Raw genomic sequence first — 22,553 nt, 5'->3', positions numbered from 1 at the left:
TCTTATGGGAAAAAAAACCTACCCTGGAAGAATAACCCATTACAAGTTTAAAGAAAAACTTTCAGAAGAATAACCCCAAATTTTCCTGTATATCCAAAACCTCCCCCGACTTTCAGACTGCAAGTTATTCTGGGCATAGAATATACCCCAAAGATCAAGAGATTTACCGTTATAGGTTTATTATGTATATATATATGAACATGTGACAACCAACCACATGTAATAACTTGGCCTATATAACTCATGCACAATTGTGACCTTGACATCAAATATTCAACTAAACAAAAGCCATACAGCTTTATAGACTGGTGAAGTCATAACACTGAAGATGTTAGACAAATAAAACTGTTTCATTTCTGTTTGCTCTACAAACATCGTTAATAGTATTTAATCACAACAACAAATATTTTGAAATTATTTGACGGAAGTTTAATTCTGATATATAACCATTATGAGTTTAGATTTTGTTTATCAATAAGATAAGAGAGAGAGATAGAAATGGGGTTTAACGTCCACTCGACACAAACTAGGTCATTTCGGGACTAACATATGGTTGAATTTTATTTACATAATTCGCTTGCGCGTAGGGGTCTTTAGCAGTGGGAGGAAACCGGGGGACCCGGAGAAAACCCACGAGGTTGGACAGGCGACCCTACTCCTTGTCACGTACAACCGGGGATTCGAAACCACGCCAGTCGACTCAATGACAGACTTTATGATACAGCGCGCACGCTAACCATTCAGCCATCCACCCCCCCCAGATAAGATAAGATTGTATTGCATCATTGCATCCCCCAAGGGCAAGCATACAAAGTTAACAGTTCAAACACAATTTGATCAAACATTTATGGGGTGATCATTTCGTCGGTAGGCAGACGAAGTGACTTATCGTCAATAGGTTATGGTAGGAAGATAAGTCACTTCATCTGTCTACCGAAGATTTATGAAATAGAAGAAGAAGAAACTTTATTGCATAAAAAAACCTTACAAGGTTATGTGCATATACAAATAAAAATAATAGAAATATACATGAAACAAACAAAGGATACATACATGGACATAATTATAAAAAGATACACAACTTCACAAAGACATGAATGAATTGTATACAAAAGCTCGTGAATTTAGTCTTTCAATTTTTAAATAAAAGGAGTTTATTTCTGCTTTCCATTATGAACTGAGAATATATTTATCCATTTTAATTCAACATGTAATATTCATTATAAATGGAGATATTCGGTTTTTAAATTTTCTATGATTTCAATATTCATTATGAATTGAGAGTTTGTTTATCCTTGTCACTTTAAACATACATTATGCAAGAGCTAAATCTGTCTATTGCAGGTTTTTCTTTAGGCCTGAAATATTATCTAAATTATTAATTAGACATTAATTAACCTATCCAGACCATAATCAACTCTAGATGGTTATGCTAGCCTGTGATCTTTAGTGAATTATGAGCCGATTTACTGCATAACTTTCCTTCACGATTTAACAATTAAATGGATAATCGAGACTGTGCTGTTTATCGTACTGACTTTAGTAATGATGATCGAGACTAGGCCGAAATTTCAATCGCTTAGTTCTCGGTTCATAGTGAATCAATTTGACTGAAATTTTCAGCAAATTGCCTTTACATTATCTAGTTTTTATACGCCCACATTTTCATGTGGACGTATATTGTCGTCGCCCCTGTCCGTCCGGACACAATTTGTTTGTGGACTCTCTACAGGTCACAATTCTTGTCCGATTTTGACGAAACTTGAAATATAGGTTTATCCCCAAAAGATCTCGGCTGCTTTCGATATTGGCATGTATCGGATCGAAACTTCATGGATTATGGCCCCTGTTTGTACGAAAAATCACGTTTTTAGCTTGTGGACACTATAGAGGTCACAATTTTTATCTGATTTTGTTGATACCTGAAATGTAGGTTTATAACCCAAAGATCTCAGATCCTTTCGATATTCACGCATCGGACCGTAACTTCCTGAATTATGGCCCCTGATTGTACGAAAAATCGTGTTTTTAGCTTGTGGACCCTATAGAGGTCATAATTTTTATCCAATTTAAAAAAACGTATTATTATTACACCGTTACACCCTAAGGACAGCTGAGTTCGAATTTCGTGAAAATCGGCCCAAAACTGACAGACATAATGGCTGCCCTTCATTCTCAAATAGCGTAAAAATATGGTATATCAAGGTTGTGGACCCTATAGAGGTCACAATTTTTATCCGATTTTGTTGAAACTTGAAATGTAAGTTTATAACCCAAAGATCTTGGTTTTTTTCGATATTCGCGCATATTGAATTTTAATTTCCTGAATTATGGCCCTTGATTGTAGGAAAAATCACTTTCTTCTTAGCTTGTTCTCTATCCATCTCTCGAAAATGTGGGCGTATCCTGCCTGGCAGCCGCTGGTTAACTATTATAGTGAGAACTATCAACTCGTTATCGAATCTCCCATAATGTATCTTTAACGATTAGGATCAGTAATATACATAAGAAACTATATAGCAGGGATAAAATGAAATGAAATGCAGTTTAACTTCCTACTTTTCTGCTCCGACTGAGCTAATGACGACGGGTGAACATTGTTCCAGATTACGGCAGACGAACAAATAGCAGAGAGCTTGATGGGAAGAAAAGGTGGGGATTTAATAAACTGATCTTTAATCGACAGAGAGAAGGAGAGAAATGGTGTTTAACGTTCACTCGATACAAACTAGGTCATTTCGAGACTAATATATGGTTCAATTATATTTCAATAATTCCCTTGTGCATAGAAGTCTTTAGCAGTGGCAGGAAACCGGAGGACCTGCAGAAAATACACGAGGTTAGACAAGCCACCCTACTCCTTGTCACTTTAATAGACAGACACACATGCCTCTCTATGCTTCATAGGACTAGCATCATGTTGATGTAAAACACAGACAAATCTAATTTGTCTTCATCCATTTTACTCTACAAGACTTTTATTGATAATCGTCTTCTCAAAAGAGATTATTTACTAATTTCATCTCTTTCATTGCTCACATCGGGTCCAGAGTTCGATGCCATGACCACAAATATTAAATAACATGACCCAACTATAAAATTAACATCCTTAAAACGACAAGATATCTAAAGGGAGGGAGAGACAAACATACATGTACCATACAAATGAAATGGGGTTTATCTTACTGTTCTGCTCCTATACTGGGCTAATGAAGACGGGCATACGCCATACAGTGTGCTATGAGGGAAATTTTGCCTGGGCAGGGGCACTATCGCCTACTCTTATATCGATTTCCAACTGCCAAGGGATCTTTTACGTGCATTCCAATGTATACACGGGACCTTGGTTTTTCGTCTCATCCGAAGGACTAGACAGCTGTGCTTGTCAGGCCCTCCGTTCTGCACCACTGACAAGAGGAAACCACGTCGGAAAATCCAGATGAACTTTCTCGGCCAATGCAGGGATCGAACACCCGACCTCCAGGCTAGCGAGCCAGCACCTTAACCACATATCCACCGTGGCTCCCATGTACCATACAATTCTATTGCAATAATTTTTTTTTTTTTACCACACAATTCTATTTCAATAATTTTTCTGCACCCAACTCGCCTATTTAATTAAGAAAACAAAATCAAAATACCAACACTACATAATATCACAGCATGCATTGAATTGGATTAAAAACAGGCCCATCAATTTTGTTTACAGCAAATAAAGATGGCAACGGGCTTGTACATACTGAACGTAATTGAACCATATTTTGACTGAGTGATATTCCTGTTCACGCTTGGAGTCGTAAATTGAAACAATGGATACAAATCACGAAAGATACTGAATGAATCTGTTTTGATGTCTGCATGATTCATTTTAAAACTGCACACTTTTCGAAGCTAAAAGTTTAACACACCTAGATAATGAGAGATAAATCAAGAATGATTACAGACCTCCCTGAATTCTCGGACTGATTTAATACCAAAATACATTTTATAATTCTTTAGATTTCAAAGTTCAATCCTGAAAACTGCACATTCTATCTGTATCAGCCATTATGGTGTATCTTACTTACTTATCTTTGCCACCCAAGTCTTCACATAATTTGGCTTTAATTTACAATGAGCTCACTTCCAGCTCAAAAAAGTAGCAAATAAAGTGAAAAAAAAAAGTGGAAAAAAACAAACAGAATTAAGGAAGTTATCAAACAGAATAAATGTATTTAGTAGCAAAAAAAAAAAAGAAGTCAGAAATAATTTGATTCCAGTTCAAAAAAGTGAGGAAAAAAAAATGAAAAAAAACCCAACAGAATTATGTATTCAAAAACAAAAAAAAAAGAAGTCAGAAATAATTTAATTCCTAGTTCTTTGAGATCTGGGAGCCACGGTGGCTAGGTGGTTAAGACGCTGGCTCGCTAGCCTGGAGGTCAGGTGTTCGATCCCTGCATTGGCCAAGAAAGTTCTTTGAGATCTGGGAGCCACAGTGGCTAGTAGGCAATGGTTCCGCTGCCCGGGCAAAATTTCCCTCATAGCAGACTGTATGGCGTATGCCCGTCTTCATTAGCCCAGTATAGGAGCAGAACAGTAGGACGTTAAACTGCATTTTCATTTCAATTCACAACAGTATGCCGCGCAGAACAGTAGGACGTTAAACACCATTTTATTTCATTTCGTTTCTTTGATTCCTTGATAAATAAATGGCTACTTGAGGCTCGTGAAAGGTGTAACTTGTTTAATATTTCAAAAGTTGGACCTACAAGTTTTGGAGAAGAGCAACCACATACTCTTTGTCTTTAAAATTAGTTCTTTTCCTTAGAAATAGGATGCAAGATTATTATAGTGTTCCCAAACAAAATTAAAACTTAGGTGGCATGGGGTGTAATAATATCCTACTCGCGTTGATATTGTGTTTTCTTGCCCAATAAATACATTGTCTTCGTTAAGATAAATTGATACATAGTCCCCATGCTGCTGGTGCGCGGAAAAAAGTCACAGGAAAAAAAGTCACAGTAAAAAAAGTCACAAATTTGCCTAGGTAAAAAAAACACAGGAAAAAAAGTCACAGTTTTTTTTATTACATCTCAAATTCAATAACAATATAAACAATAACATACATATTTAACCTTTCATTACACAAATGTAACCAGACTGTTTTAGTCTTTAGAAATCAGCACATTTTGATATCATAGCACATTTGACGTATTAGCATAGGGGCAATCCTATCTCAATGGTGAAGCAACCAGAATGTGACCCTACAATTAAATCAGAGAGGCTTTTAAGGGCTGTGGCCAGTGAATATTGATGTATGTACATGTATATGTTGACAAATTTAAAGATATATTATGAGAGATTAGATAAAGAGTTGACTGTTCTCATTGTAATAGTTAAAAAGTAGATAATGTCAAGGGAATATGTTGAAAATTTCAGTCAAATTGATCCACACTGAACAGAGTTATTAGCTGTTGAATTTTAGGCCTAGCCTATTTTCGATTATCCACTTTTGGATTTAATCATCATTGAGTATTGAGCAGCTGATCAGATTCAAATCCAACACACATCGTGAGTTGAATATGGTCTGGATAAGTTAATTAATGTCTAATTGATAGTTTATAAAACATTTCAGGCCTAAAGAAAGACCTTCAATAGGCAGATTTAGCTCTTGCATAATGTATGTTTGAGAAGATTTTGTTTTTAAGGCCGGTTGCCCACTGACATGGCAAAAATTTTAAGTATATGAGTTTCTAAAGTTTGAAGGTAGCAACCAAATAAAAGCAGTTGCAATGAGGAACTACCAAATGATTTTATACATATTTATTTTGGTTTTTAAAATCCAAACACAAGGTAGATACAATATTTTTGGTTCTCCAGATTCCACCAGCATCATCTGGCAATTGATCAGACAGTTCAATATACTGGAAGTTTGGTCAAAGAAAGTAATCATTCCAGCTAGTACTTCCCCAATAAGTTAAAGTATTGAGAGAGAGAGAGAGAGAGAGAGAGAATGAATGAATGAAATATGGTTTTATGGCACGTCAGCTCCAACCGGGCTATATTGCGCCAAACATATGGTGAATCTGAGACAAATTAAAACAATATCACATAAATGAATTTATATATGTAAATAAAAACAAATATCACAGAAAATATATTAATTAAAAATAAATACAACAAATCTTTTACATATATAAATATTTAAAACGATATACATGATTAAATATATACAATTAAAATTGATTATAAAAGTTTGTCTCTTTTAAAAATGTTAGCACTTTGTCATAGAGAGAGAGAGAGTTTAACATCCACTCTATACACATTAGGTCATTTCGGGACTAACACATGGTTCAATTTTATTTCAATAATTCGTTTGCGCGTAGGGGTCTTTAGCAGTGGAAGGAAACCAGAGGACCTGGAGAAAATCCACGAGCTTGGACAGACGACCCTACTCCTTGTCACGTACAACCGGAGAATCGAAACCACGCCAGTTGACTCAATAACGGACTTTATGATACAGCGCACACATGCTAACCATTCAGCCATCCAACCCCCTTCCCCCTCTCAAATTGTTGAAAAGGGACCACATTCGAAACATGTTCTCAGGGGGAGCGATATCCCTCTAATTACATATTAACCATTGCCCTCGTTAAAAAGTTTACCAGTAAAAAATGTTTATGTTTAACAAATCTGACAGAAATGTGAAAAATAAATTCCATGTAACTAGTTATGTCCTTTTTTAACAACCTTGAACAGTTTAGCTCCAGATTTTACTGTGTGTAAAAGTTTATATAAATATTTTTGTAGTTGCTATCAGTTGAAGGCAATGATTGGGTGAAAATGTAGTAGACTTGGTGTATGTTTTACTTTAATTTATAACAATAATCAGAAGCTTGTCTTCCTTCCTTATCTCGCTCTCTGGCTTTTCGTTAAAACATGTTTTTACTCAAATAAAACAGAAATTTCTAACAGTGACTCATGTTGCGAATAAAAAATGTCTTCAATTGAAAGATGTCTTTTTTTGTTGAAATATATAATATACCTGTTTAGTTTGGCTTTTTTTTTCTACCAAAACCAAACGAAAATAGAATTTTACATTTTGTACAATGCTTGAAGTATATGCTTGAGTTACTGAGGTGCTTACAAGGGGAGAGAGAAATGGTCCACTCACATAAACTAACATATGGTTTATTTTTATTTCCATAATTTGCTTGCGCATAGGAGTCTTTAGCAGTGGGAGGAAACCGGAAAACCCGGAGAAAACCCATGAGGTTGGACAGGAGACCCTACTGACTACTCCTTCTCACATACAACCGGGGAATCAAAACCACGACAGTTGACTCAATGACAGACCTTATGATACAACATGCATACGCTAACCAATCGACCATCCAACCCCCTGCTTACAAGGGTTCTATTTCCTAAAGAAATGAAATAAATGGGTTTTTATAATGTCCTACATACAACATGTATTGTGCTATTAGAGTAATTTTGGTCTGTCCAATCTGGCTAAAAAGCAGGTGCTATTTCGTTTCGTTTTTATAGTTCAAAATTTCGTTTTACTTGTCTTTACTACACTTGGACCTGGAAGAGTTGTTATTTAACTCGTGTTCTGAATTGTGTCAGGGATAAGCCAATGAAACGGTCTGTTACGGCGAGCTTTAGGCGTGTTTTGCACGGAACTGTGGGTAATCCACTAGTAACATCAATGCTGATTGGTTAATCAAATGTCTGACATCATAGGGTCATAAGTCGGTCTTTTGACCCCTGACGTGACCTATCGCTATAACTTGTCAGATCTTCATGTAGTGTAGGCCATCGAAAGTATAAAAAAACGAAAAAAAATATAGATCTGTATTCTAATCAGACTGATGTTTGTCATATTACAACTGCCAAAGGTTCTTTTATTTGCAAAACCATGGTAGCTCAGTGAGTAGGACATTGACTTGCTAACCTGGAGATCCCGTGTGCGATCCCTGCGTTGCCGAGAAAGTTCATAAGGATTTTCTGGCGTGAATCCCCTTGTCAGTGGTGTAAGAAGGTGGGCCTGGCAAGGGACAATGTATAGTCAGTCGGATGGGAGGAAAAACAGAGGTCCTGTGTATACATTGGCATGCATGTAAAAGAAGCCTTGACAGCTGTCTAGTCGCTGTATGTGTGTAGACATGGTCGTGCACGTAAAAGAACCCTTGACAGTTGGGATTTGAAATAAGAGTGGGACATACATGTAGTGTCGCTGTCCAGGCGAAATTTCCTGCATAGCACACTGCATGGCGTATACCTATCTTCATTAGCCCAGTAGGAGTAGAAAAGTATGACACTAAACCCCATTTCAATTCATTTCATTTTTTTTACATAGGACGTTGGGTGTAACATCTGCCACTGCCTCACAGATTTGCAGATCACAGTGCAACATCACTTAATGATGTATTATGCATATCTCTCCTGGAAGCAGTCACAGTCTCAGTGTGCTACATGTTGTAAAGTGGGCTTTGTTATGATTTTATAAACAGGTTCAACAATGAATATTCACATGCATAAACCATCCTATTTATAAAAGGTTCAATATTTTCATGCTTTCCTGTTATCTTAGTGATAGATTAGATGCACTGCATTATGGGGTCAACAGCAGTCCAGGAGGCTTTTTCCATTGTGACTCTTTGAACCTGTTACCTTTTGACTTTTTAAATCCAGGTCCAAGCTTTTGCTCCAGTTAGCTATACAAAGTGACAGGTGTGGTGCAAAATCCAGGGCATGCTTACTATTTCTAGAGCACATCATACCACTTCTTATTATAGGAGTTGACATAGCTAACAAACTTTCATTGTATTCTGATGGGTTGGGTGGTCTAGTGGTTTAACATGCGCGTGCGTGAAATCACAAGATCTGTCATGGATTCAAGTGTCATGGTTTTGATTCCCAATCTGTACATAATAAGGAGTAGGGTCGCCTGTCCATACTCATGGGTTTTCCCTTGGTCCTCTGGTTTCCTCCCAGTACTAAATATCTCTATGCACTCGCAGATTATTGAAATTGTCACATATCTTAGTCTCAAAAGGATGTTAAGATCTCTCTTTTTCTATGGCCTACTCTTATATTGAATTCCGGGGATTGGATGGCTGAATGGTTAGCGTGTGCGCGCTGTATCATAAAGTCTGTCATTGAGTCGAACTGGCGTGGTTTTGAATCCCCGGTTGTACGTGACAAGGAGTAGGGTCGCGTGTCCTCCAACCTCGTGAGTTTTCTCCGGGTCCTCTGGTTTCCTCCCACTGCTAAAGACCCCTATGCGCAAGCGAATTATTGAAATAAAATTAAACCATATGTTAGTCCCGAAATGACCCAGTTTGTGTGAGTGGACGTTTAACCCCATTTCTCTCTCTCTCTCTATACTGAATTCCAATGGCCAAAGGTTCTTTTACTTGCACGCCAATGTGTACATGGGGCTTTACTTTATTATCCCATCCAAGGGACTATAGTATACATTGTTCCTTTCCAGACCCTCTGTCCTGCACCACTGACAACAGGGAAACCACTCTGGTATTGAAATAAAATTGATCCATAGTTTGTGACAAGTGGAGTGGACGGCTAAACTCTGTCTTTCTCTCTCTCTCTCTCTCTCTCACTCTCTCTTCCCTGGTCCTCCAGTTTCCTCCCACTGCTACAGTGAAATGAAACTGAACCATATGTTAGTCCCTAAATAACCTAGTTTGTGTCATTGGATATTAAACCCCATTTCTCTCTCCCTCCCCCCTGTCTCCGTCCCCTACCCCACTCTCTCTCTCACATTGGAAGTAATACCCAATATTATATGTTTTTCAGTAGCCCATAGAATTATATGGAATGGTGTTTATTGTGTTAAGTGTATAGTGTTGTGAATCCAGATAACTCTTTAAGCTGTCCTGGTTTCTAACCTAGTTAAATAAACTGTTATAGTGATAAGATAATGTGGGTTACGCCAGCCAGTATTTAACGAGTAATTTATAGAAATATATAAATTATAAAGATGTACTGGGATAAGATTTATTGTACATGACAGTAGTAAGCTAAAGAGGACCAAGCACCTCCTAGTGTTAAGGTCATCGTAAATAATAAGCTGTTTGTTTTTTGTTACATATAGAGGAAAGGAAAGGGTGCGTTTCTGGACAAAATGCAACCTTTCTAGACAATATGGAACCTTTCTGGGCCACATGCAGCCCTTCTGGACCATATGCAACCATTCTGTACAACATGCAGCCCTTCTGGACCACATCCAGCCCTTCTGGACAACATGCAACCTTTCTGGACAACATCCAGCCCTTCTGGAGCCCTTCTGGACAACTTCCAACCATTCTGGACCAAATGCAGCCCTTCTGGACAACATGCAGCCTGGACCACCTGCAGCCCTCTGGACAACATACAGCCCTTCTGGATCACATACAACCAGAAATGCAACCCTTCTGGACAACATGCAACCTTTCTTTATAAAACACCACCTTTGTAGACAATTCTCAAATGAGACAAATAAACTTTAATCCTCCAACTGCTGAACATTGGACAATGCACAACATTAATTTTAAAAACAAATCCCTTAAAATGTTTTGATCAAACCCATCATCAGCAAAATTATATTCTAGAATGTGTTCAGGGTGTAAACTAGAAAGGTCAAGTTTATTTTTATATTAAAAAGGTGAAAAATACCCAAAAATGCTATTTAGAGAGAGAGAGGGGTTTAACGTCCACTGACGAAAACTACGTCATTTCAAGACTAACATATGGTTCAATTTTATTTCAATAATTCGGTTGAGCGTGGGGGGCCTTTAGCAGTGGGGGAACCGTAGAACCCAGAGAAAACCCAGAAGTTTGGAAGACAACCCTAGTCAATAACAGACTTTATGATACAGCGCACACACGTTTACATGTATATAGGATTGACATACAATATATTGGTCGACAATAACTGGAGCCTTCATCACCTTAGCATAATCTCATATTATATTTATGATACAACCATTATGAGGAGTCAATGAATTGGATATCTGTATCACTATTATTTAAATAAAACGTATATACAGGTTTTTAAAATGGTAGAGCCTTCATATAACTGGAGGCTTCATCATAGCATAATCTCATATTATATTTATGATACAACCCTGTAATTCATCAATGAATTGGATATCTGTATCAGTATTATTTTTAAAAAAATCGTATATCCAGGTTTTTTAAATTGATCCCTTTTGTTTTCATCCTCCAGCTGGTTATTCAGATATTTACAATGAATAATAAAGGTATTTTTTATATTGAACTATAAACCATGGTTTAATGAGAACCATTAATATAATAGTAAACGGCTTTATGGTATGGTTCATTGAATTCTTTTGTATAAATAAACTATAGTATAACAAATCACTCAACAGGCCACCTGCACACCCTTCAAATCATCGGTTTAAAGGGAGATTAGTTAACAAGATGGGAGGTTGGATAGCCGAATGGTTATCATGTGCGGGTTGTATCATAAGGACTTGTCATCGAGTCAACTGGTATGGTTTCGATTCCCCGGTTATATGTGACAAGGAGTAGGGTCGCCTGTCCAATCTCATGGGTTTTCTCCAGGTCCTCCGGTTTTCTTCCACTGCTATTGAAATAAAATTGAACCATGTGTTAGTCCCAAAATAATGACGTAGTTTTTGCCGAGTGGAGGTCCCCCCCCCTCTCTCTCTCTCTCTGTCTGGTTAACAAGATTCAACCTGGAATGGATTGTCTTAGTCTTGGGTATTGTTTGGTTTAAGCAATATTTTATTTTAAGTACAACATGAGTATATTCATGCAGGGCAGGGTTCTCGATAACCAGGTTCGCATCGCACTTTGCAAATCAAATCTTGCCCGTTGCTAATTTATTTGAGCTAACTTGATTCACACAATGCTAATCATAAATTTTGCTTCTCACAATTTTATGTCCCCTTTTTAACTGTAAAAAGTTTTTATAACTAATTTTCGGCATTTCTGCTAATCAAGTTCGAAAAGTTATCGAGACTCCTGTATTCATGTACAATACTGATGTAAGCTTTGGATTTTTTTAAAATTAAATGATTGGTTAATTGGATTCATCCAGGATTCTGATTGTTTAAAGGGATTTATCCTTTAACCAGGAGTTAATTGTCACAATTCTGATTGTTTAAAGGGATTTATCCTTTAACCAGGAGTTAATTGTCACAATTCTGATTGCTTAAAGGGATCCAGCTAGGAGTTTATTTGTCACAATTCTGATTGTTTCAAGGGATTTAATCAGGAGTTTATTTGTCACAATTCTGATTGTTTTAAGGGATTTAACCATGAGTTAATAGTCACAGTTCTGATTGGGTAAAAGGGATCTAGCTAGGAGAAAATTCGTCACACTCGTGCATTTTATTTAAATAATTGGTTAAAGGGATGCATTTTAGGGCCTTATTCACAAAAACTTTAAAAAAAAATATTTTAAGAAAGTAGCCTTTTTCATTGGACAAGAATTAAATTTTTACTATGATATTAACACCTAACCAGAGATTTTATTTAAGATGGAGGGCTTGGCATGAAACAGTGTCTAGCCATTTGGATGGGACAAAAAACTGAAGTCCTCCCTGTTGCTGTGAGGGAAAAAGAACCCTTGACCACTCTTAGCAAACTGCCAGTCTTTGTTAACTCAGTTTCATTTCATTTCATAAGAATAGGCATATGTAAACATTTTCTCATAGCCGGAGAAAATATATATTGATCCTCTAACTAATGGGTGATTATTATGAAGTATTAGTTGAGTTGTATGGCGATCGCGCCTTCAGTCGTGCCGCGCCTACTCTCTAGAATGAGCTGCCTCTAAGACTTAGATCACTCACCAAATTCAGCCCGTTTAAATCCAACCTCAAAACATATTTATTCAATTAGGCAATAACTACTAGTCAATCTAATGTTTTTATAGGCATACATTTGTATATCTTTAATTGAGATTTTTTATGAGTTATTGATAGTGTTTATTCATTTATTATTATGTATATACTATGTGTAGTACGCCCATGTAAAGACGGTTGAGACAATTTGTGTGTAACGGTCTATAAACAATATATATTATTATTATTATTATTAGTTATTGAGGTCTGTTAAGAGAGCTTGGAAATTTCAGCTAATGTTGAAGTGTATATATACCATAATAGCTATGAGACGAAAATTCATTTATTTATTTATTTAGTCAACAGTTTGACTCTAGGGACAGGCTAAAAAGTTGTAAACACTTCACTTTTGACATCAAAAAAAGATTTTTCGAGATATGCTAAAAGTAATGTGTCTGTATTTTTATTTGAAATAATTTAGTCAATTGCTGGTTTCATATTACAACCAACCAGCTTCCGTCAAAACAGAGATTTCACGAGTAGACTGAGTTATTCAAATTCTACAACTTAACCTTTATCATTTTGATGAAAAATGATTTTTTGTATTTCTGATTTCCCCATCGTATGGCACATCTTTTTATCTAATAATCGTATCTCTATTCCAATTGAATAATTTTTTATGATCATCAGAAAGAGCAACAAAAGATCGTATAAACTATATTAATTTCTAAATTTACGTGTCAAATTGTCGTAACTCGGTACACAAAAAAATGGACTGTATGAGATTTTTAGCTGGTTGATACAACGTCGAACCGTAAAAGCTCAATCTCGTACCTTTTATAGAAAAACAATAACGAAGTTTTTAGTCTCTCCTGTAAAGTAAGGAAAAAAGAAGATACAACCTTTTGCAACTTCACCGACGATAATGAGGTTAATAAATATCACCTATAAAGATGCTAGTTGTTTTGTCTGTTTTGGTAGCGGGGGTTGGTGTGGTGGGGGTGGGGGAGTGCACTTTAGACCATGATGTCTATGTTTGAGACATTCCATAATATTTTGTTTTATTAATCAATTTGACTAAAAGTCAATGATTTTTAGATCTGACCATTAATGTAATGATAACTGTGTAGAAAGTTGGTCGACTCTCAGATCACAACCAAACAGGATACTTGAGTCTTAATCATATAACCCAAGTTAAAGTATTTCTACTTAAACTGCCACTGAGATTTATTAAGGTTAACTATCCAGACAAACAGTTAATTTAAATTCTATAGGTTTATAGTCTTTTACAAAGAGAGAGAAAGAGAGAGAGAGAGAGAGTGAGAGAGTGATATGTGAAAGAGAGAGAGAGAGTGAGAGAGAGAGAGAGAGAGTGAGAGAGTGATATGTGAAAGAGAGAGAGAGTGAGAGAATGATATGTGAAAGAGAGAGAGAGAGAGAGAGAGAGTGATATGTGAAAGAGAGAGAGAGAGTGAAAGAGTGATATGTGAAAGAGAGAGAGAGAGTGAGAGAGTGATATGTGAAAGAGAGAGAGAGAGTGAGAGAGTGATATGTGAAAGAGAGAGAGAGGCCGTTCAGATGCTTAATTTGAACTGGTTTTAAAAAACCCGGGGATCGTTAAAACAACCAGTTTAACGTTGTGATCAGAATGCAAATGTGGGGCAAATAAACCAGTTTAAAGCCCCAGCTCGCAACCTGTCTTTGAGAAGGCTTTTTATTTTAATCTGGTTCATCTTGGCCGTCAAAACGGGTTGGCTTAAAAAAAACAGCTCCAGCTCGCTGTTAGCATGCACAGTAGGCAGTAAGTTACGTTCCGGGGAGAGGAGAGGATAGGGAGGGAGGGGGGCGGTGAGAGACACAGCGGAATGGAGTTTGAGAGAGAGAGAGAGAGAGAGAGAGAGAGAGAGAGAGATCCACTCAAGGGAATCTTGAAAGAGAGAGAAAATTGACTGACAGTTCCAAGATGACAGCGATTAGGCGTCATGCCACTGTTCCATCCAGCTATAGCAACAGTTTAAAGGGACTATCCCGATTTGAACAGAGTGTCAAAAATAAATGTCCGTGTTCGTATGAAATTTAAGCACCCAAATATAGAGGAATGGTGTATTTACCTTGTCTCAAAATTTCAGCTCAAAATATTGAGCCGTTTGTACATGAAAGTCAAAAATGCTTATCCGGACACGTAACCCTTTTAAGATTTCTGGTCAATTTTTTCGTTGGGCGACCTGATAATCGATTCCCGTTTCTTTAGAAGTTTCTTTAAGTTTAGAAATTTTCAACACTCATCACTCAAATGACCCAAGAGGCCATTTCCTCGTCAAGACTACAAAGAACTAAAACATGAAATTGGTTTGTCTTGACTTTAATGGTATATAATCAAGACCTTGGTTTGAAGCACTAGAGCTTGTTTTGAGCGGATTTACAAATTGTGACAGTTTCTAAAATAAGTTTTAAACATACATTTAATATGCAAGAACTAAAATCTGCCAATTGCAGGTCTTTCTTTAGGCCTGAAATGTTATCTAAATTATTAATTAACTTATCCAGATCATAATCAACTCTCGATGGCATCGCTAGCCTGCGATATTTTCTGGATTATGATCCAATTTGCTGCTCGACTTCCATTCATAATTTAATCATGAAATGGATGATCAAGACTGTGTTTTTTATCTTATCGACTTTAGTAATGATGATCGAGGCTAGGTCAAAATTTCAATCGCTTGATCGCTTCAATTTGACCATAATTTTCAGCAAATTGCCTTTACATTATCTAGTTTTCAACTATTATAGTGAGAACTGTCAGATCTTTATCTTATCTCCCATCTTAAATTTGATGTCAGACAATATTAGACCAATCATTTACTAAGAAGTCTGAAGTAGGTTGAATAGTTATAATGATAAGATCCGCTTTTTCCGGATCATGCTTGCGAACTATGTTTATTTCATATTTAAATATTTGACATGAATGATATTTGATATGTCATGGCCCAATAATTGAAACAGATAAAGGTTTACTTCACAAGAGAGTTATATTAAAAGCCGTCCAGATTTTTCCCTATTGCGTTCATACATCAAGGGAACTAAAATAGCTTGTTGCGTATAGTACAGAAGCTGTAATGAGACAGTTCCTCTTGATTATTGATCTCTGAGGATTGGGCCGAAAATAATATTGACTGTGAGGATAGGGTCAAAAATAATATTAATCATGTGAGGATAGGGTCAGAACAAATATCAATCATGTGATGATCAGGTCAAACATAATATCGATCATGTGATGATCAGGTCAAGAATAATGTTGATCAGGTGATAATCAGGTCAAGAAATAATATCGATCATGTGAGGATAGGGTCAGACTCAGAACTAATATCAATCATGTGAAGATAGGGTCAGAACTAATATTGATCATGTGAAAATCAAGTCAAAAATGATATCAATCATGTGATGATCAGGTCAAGAATAATATCGATCAGGTCAAGAATAATATCGATCAGGTCAAGAATAATATCGATCATGTGAGGATAGGGTCAGAACTAATATCAATCATTGTGTCAAAAATAATATCGATCATTGTGTCAAAAATAATATCGATCATTGTGTCAAAAATAATTTTGGTCATGTGAAAATTGGGTCAAAAATAATATTGATCATGTAAATGATGTATATCTTGGCTGTAGAAAGATCAGTAAATTACATAATCTTGACCCGGTTTGATTAACTTGTTGATTAAATTTATTTCTGATTACCCAAATATGACAGGTGGCTCTGTGAGTAGGACGTTGGTTTGCTAGTCTGGAGGTCCAGTGTTCAAACCCGGTGTTCACTGAGAAAGTCAGAATTGTGCGGCGTAGTTCTCCCTTGTCATTGGTGAAGGAATGATTTACGAGCAAGAGAAAAGTATAGTCATTCGGATGGTATGTAAAACTGAGGTCCCATGTATATAATGGCATAGAACGGAGGGCCTGGCAAGGGACAATGTATAGTCATTCGGATGGGACAGAAAACTGAGGTCCTGTTTACATAGTGGCATGCACATAAAAGATCCCTTGGCAGTTGGAAATTGATATCAGCGTAGACCATAGTGCCTCTATACTGGCAAAATTTCCCTCATAGCACACTGTATCCCAGTCGGAGCAGAACAGTAGGACGTTAAATTCCATTTTATTTCATTTCCATTTGTTCGCATTTGTCACCGATGTTAATTGACTTCTGTCTCTACTGATATTGTGTGTTAAGTTAATTGTTGCTAAGCTACATAATTAACCAAGAATACCGAGATGCTGTCGTTTACAGTAATCATTGGACAGTTACGTTGGGAGACCGAGGTTGAATTCCACAATAAATGGTATTAATTCTGTTGGAGATTTGCCTGAATTTATTATGACCATTGGTATTAATTCCGTTGGAGACCGAGGTTAAATTTCTGCAATCATTGGTATTAATTCTGTTGGAGATTTGCTTGAATTCCATGACCATTGGTATTAATTCTGTTGGAGAGTTAGGATGAATTCCTTGATTACAGAGATAGAATTACTGAAGTTTAAGATTGTTTATGAAAGAATTCAGAATTTTGTTCTACCGATTTCTGGAACCTTCTTTTGGTTATGATGCTAACTGAATGTGAATTTACTTGATTGGTAGATCCTTTTTTTTTTGCGGTTGTAAGTGATTTTGTATCAACGAATTCAGAATCATTTTCTTCAGATTTCAATAAAATTCTGAAACTGTGGGTGACAAATGATTTGACCTAATTATTCTAGAACTGTGAGTGTCAAATGATTTGATTGAATAATTTACTCGTAAGTTTGCCCCCACCCCCCACCCAAAAAACAAAAAACAAAAAAAAAATACAGAACCAAATTTATGAAATTATATTTTAAAGAATGATTCACTAATTATTTCATGGAAAAATAGTTTGTATAAAAATTATATTTTTAATTTATCTTGTGTACAATAAATGTTAACCGTACACAGATAAAGATGTTAACCAGACACCTGACACAGGTAAGAGATGATACCTGATGGTGTCGTATACTATTTCTATTATTAAATCTACTGTTATTTTGGTTCTGCTTCAGTGATTAGGACAGCTCGCTTCTATAAAACTATGTTAATTGATCCGTGAAACGTAAACCTGGATTATTTTGTTAACTAGACTGTTATTGGTGGATAATTTAGGAATATTTTTTTTATTTGGTTGATGCAGACGTGTATAGCGTGTGTCGGTGATTAAACAGTAGGGTTCTGATTTAGAATTTGAAGACGTTTTTTTGTTATTCGGATGTTATATAAACAGAGCATTTAAACAATTAAGCAACGATGTGGGATATATCATTTTCCTAATTGTGTCGAGAAGGTTTGCTCCATTTAAAGGGATTAATAGTGTGTTTTACATAAGAATAGTATACATGAAGTCGAATCAGGGTTGTCTATAGAAATGCCTTACAAGTAAGTCAAACTTAGTTTATGTTAAAATATGATTGGATTTTAGTAAAATTGAAATGAAATAAAATGGGGTTTAACGTACAACTTTTCTGCAACGACTGGGGTAATAAAGACAGGTTTTTAGTGAATTAATAGCAATGCGGATATATTGAGGAGTGTCAGCTTATGAATTGAGACTAGACAACCGTTTATTTGTTTAATGGGTACATATAGGGTCCTCTGCACTTTGGAGGTCTGTTCCTTTGAGTTTAATAAGGTCATGGTCTGGCAAGAAGGGAGAGAGAGAGAAATGGTGTATAACTCCACTAGACACAAACTAGGTCATTTCGGAACTAACATATGGTTTAATTTTATTTCAATAATTTGCTTGTGTGTAGGGGTCTTTAGCAGTGGGAGGAAACTGGAGGACCCGGAGAAAACCCATGAGGATGGATGGACAGGCAACCCTACTCTATGTCACATACAACCAGGGAATCAAAACCACCGCATTTGACTTAATGACAGACCTTATGATAGAGCGCACACATGCTAATAACCATTCAACCATCCAACCCCCTGGTCCGGCAAGAACAGTGTCTAGTTACTTGGACAATATGTAAAGAAACCCTTGACAGTTAGAATTTGAAATAAGAGTAGGCTGTGGCACCGCTGTCCGGGCAATTTTTCCCAACATGGCACATGGCTTTGCAGAAAAGTAGGAAATTAAACCCTATTTCATTAAGGAAGCGTCCAAGATATTTTATGGTCGTTTAGGGTGGTATTTAAGGAAGTTGTTTAAGATATATTTTAGTGAATAAAAAACGGGTAAACCCCCTAACTCTTTTTTTAAAATATATCAACTTCCAGTTTCTATGTGGGGTTGGACAGAAGTTCCCAATGATACCATTTCTATATTTTTTGCTGATTTTAAGTGATGAGTGATTGTCACTCATAGAATTAAGCAGTAAAAAAGCCCTAAATTGTGTAACCCCAGCAATCATATCAGAATTCCTCCATATTTTGATTTGAAATTTTCGTACTAGTCATAGTTGGCTTTTTCTTCACATTTTGGTGTTTGAATTGTATTCTATTATACATTTTTGACAGGGACTTCTCTTTTAACTCCCCCAAAATTGAGTTGTCAGGGGCATATGCTTATACCCCTCACACACCCGTCAGACCGGGGTGGTGGCCTTACTGTGCTGCTACGGCGACGGAAAATGGTCTCAGAGCGCATCAAGATCGTCCTAAGCGTTGTGGAAACGCCAGATATCGTGCATGTTCAAAACAAACGCCAAGGTTCTGTGATCTGACCCAGATAGCTGTGAGAACACGTTTTTTTCAAGTTTGTAATTTTTTGGGACACCTTCGTGCATTGTGTTCACGTTTGCCGGCGACTTTGTGCATTTCCTGGTCGCCGTACGGTCGCATCAGCACAGTAAGGATGCCACCCCAGTCTGACGGGGGCATAAAATATATTTTTTAGGTAATTTTGAATTTTTCGGAAATCTACTATACACTACTGCAGTACCTATAAATATTTCGGCGTCATGCGTGCACGTTAGATTCTAAGGTCTGTTATTGAGTCAAGTGGCATGGTTTTTATTGTACATGACAAGGAGTAGGGTCGCTTATCCAACCTTGGGGGTTTTCTCCAGGTCCTCCTGTTTCCTCCCACATCTAAAGACACTCGACAGGCAAGTGAATTCTTAAAATAATATTGAACCATATATTAGTCCGAAATGGCCTTGTTTGTTTCTTGTGGAAGTTAAACCCCATCTCTGTGTCCTCCCAGAGCCAAAGGCAACCTACATGCAAGGGAATTATTGAAATAAAATCGAACCATATGTTAGTTCGAAATGGCCTTGTTTGTGTTGAGTGGATGTTAAACCCCATTTATCCCTCTTATAAATATAACTGTATGTTAGTCCCAAAATGGCCTTGTTTGTGTCGAGTGGAAGTTAAACCCATCTCTCTATCTATGTCTCTCTCATAAATATTTTATGAAGATGGGTCAACTATTTGTGAGTACAAATGGATACAACATTCCATTAAGCTAGGTTTGGAAGTACTATTATCTAGTTCAGCCGATGTCGTAATGTACGGAATCTCATAGAAATATTACAAATCAACAATATCCCACTGAACGCATAAATAAAAGCTGAATAAATGTACAGTGATTATACAAATAACTGGATAAATTAATGTCAACGAGGATGTTGTAAAGCGATGTACTCCGTAATTCAACCAACCGTGTATGATGTAATATCCTTGTCAAATGTATCGGACTATTTGGTTGGCTTTCGCTAGACAATAGGTAAAAGAATATTATCCTGTAGTCAGCTGATCATAGTGATTATTACGATTTGTTTTTGAAAATGTTTATGCAATATTATCTTTACTCATCCACCATTGTAGCACCACTTGTCTTCATTAACTCGGTGCAGAAAAGTAGGATGTTCACCTGATTTTATTTGTTTTCATGTTAACGATACATTATGGGACATTAGATAAAGAGCTGGCAGTTTAAAAATCAGGGCTCTGGATAGCTTTGGGCACATGCCTAATTACCTCTAATCTTTAACTGACCAGGTCAAAACATTTAAACTTGCTTGGTTTTCAGAACATGTGAACTCTCCCCTCCACTGGTGAAAAACTTCACCAGGCTATTTTAACTTATTTAGATATAAATATCTGAATAGAACAGCTAATGGGCATGTCAGCTGTCATCCATATACTGACAGATTTTCATATCACTTTCAATCAATCAAGTTAACATTCAGATTATATTAATGTGTATAGTAGGTAATTATTGGGAAAATAACTGTGTAACGATCCTGACTAAATTACAAGGCAGCTTGTCTAACACGATCTATCACTGCTGTACGATCTATCGCTGCTGTACGTGAAGCGTCATCATAGCACTGCAATTGAAACCTTCAGTTAGATCCAGTCCCAACTGTATAAGAGAGAGAGAGAGAGAGAGAGAGAGAGAGAGAGAGAGAGAGAGAGAAAGAGAGAGAGAGAGAGAGAGAGAGTTTAACATCCACTCGACACAAACAAGGTCATTTAGGGACAAACACATGGTTCAATTTTATTTCAATAATTCGCTTGTGCGTAGGGGTCTTTAGCAGTGGGAGGAAACCGGAGGACCCAGAGAAAACCCACGAGGTTGGACAGGCAACGGTCCTAGCTAAATTACAACCTAACATGATCTATCACTGCTATGAAGCATCATCATAGCACCGCAATTGAACCCTAACTAGATCCAGGATAATTTGGTTAATTGGGTGTTGGACAAAATTTTGAAAAATCTGGAATTTATGGCAGATTTTTGGTTCTGAATATAGCATTCAATTCATCAGCTATATTTACCCAATCGACAAAAAGCTCAATTTTTTTTAATACTGTCAAGTAGGGGGCCATTTAGTGGGAGGGGCGGGGGGCAGGGGTTATAGATCAGCTACTGCCTTGATTGGCTAATGGTAGATGTAATAAATAAATAGTTGAGACACAACCAAAGAAGGAAGATCTGGCGTATTCTAATATGATTTCTGGCCCTGAGTTCACAAAGCATTCTCAGACTTAACAATTTACTCAAAATTGTTCGCCTTGTTTGAACTTATAAAACTTCTGTTGTTTTAATGTATCAAATACATCAATAAGAAACTATGTGCAAAGTTTTGTGTTTCTGGATCAAAGATATTAAACAGTGATATAAATAGTCTGAGAATGCTTTGTGAACTTTGGGCCTGATTCTTGTTTATAATATCATGTTTATATATTATAGTATATATGGATATTGTCTTATATTTAGTATATTGTAAATATCTTTATTTTCCCCGAAGGGTAATAAAAACTTGAAACTTGAAGTCGAAGAGATTACCTTGAACCATTTATTTATTAAGCCTCTTTATTTGATGATAGAAGTGTCATTCATGCATGCAGTGACGTTCCCTATTTACATATCCAAATTTATAATCATAAACAATTTATGGGTGGAGCTGACTTTTGAGTGGTTTTTTTTGCTGTCCCATAAAATCTGTCCTATTTATCTGCAGTGAGAAAACAACAGCTGAGGTATATTTAAACATAACATTATGCAGGAGCTAAATCTGCCTATTGCAGGTCTTTCTTTAGGCCTGAAATGTTTTCTAAATTATTAATTAGACATTTATTAACAAAACAAGACCATAAACAACTCTAGATGGCATCGGATACTTGAGATTTTAACTAGATAAGAATGGTTCTCCTTTTAAAAATTTAATTTAAAGATGGGAAAGGGAGGCTAAGTCTCGAATATACCAATGTCCT

General features: G+C 36.5%; 1 protein-coding gene across 2 annotated transcripts in view; it reads left to right on the top strand.

Annotated features, from left to right (window-relative positions):
- LOC126822345 (hypoxia-inducible factor 1-alpha) overlaps nt 1-22,553 on the top strand; it is a 108,904-nt gene that overhangs the window by 21,025 nt on the left and 65,326 nt on the right. Inside the window, exon 1 of one of the 2 annotated variants that reach the window (XM_050551196.2) lies at nt 18,071-18,263. The exons of the other annotated variant lie outside the window; for it this stretch is intronic. Coding sequence (XP_050407153.1) covers nt 18,253-18,263 — 11 coding nt within the window. The 5' untranslated portion in view covers nt 18,071-18,252. Of the gene's footprint in view, nt 1-18,070; nt 18,264-22,553 lie in introns of those variants that run through there. 2 annotated transcript variants of the gene reach the window in all.

The sequence above is a fragment of the Patella vulgata genome, chromosome 5 (genome assembly GCF_932274485.2).
Source record: "Patella vulgata chromosome 5, xgPatVulg1.2, whole genome shotgun sequence".
In the NCBI taxonomy this organism is placed as follows: Eukaryota; Metazoa; Mollusca; class Gastropoda; family Patellidae; genus Patella; species Patella vulgata.
The sequence above is the reverse complement of the archived record's forward strand: the minus strand, read 5'-3'. Positions and strand labels throughout refer to the sequence as shown.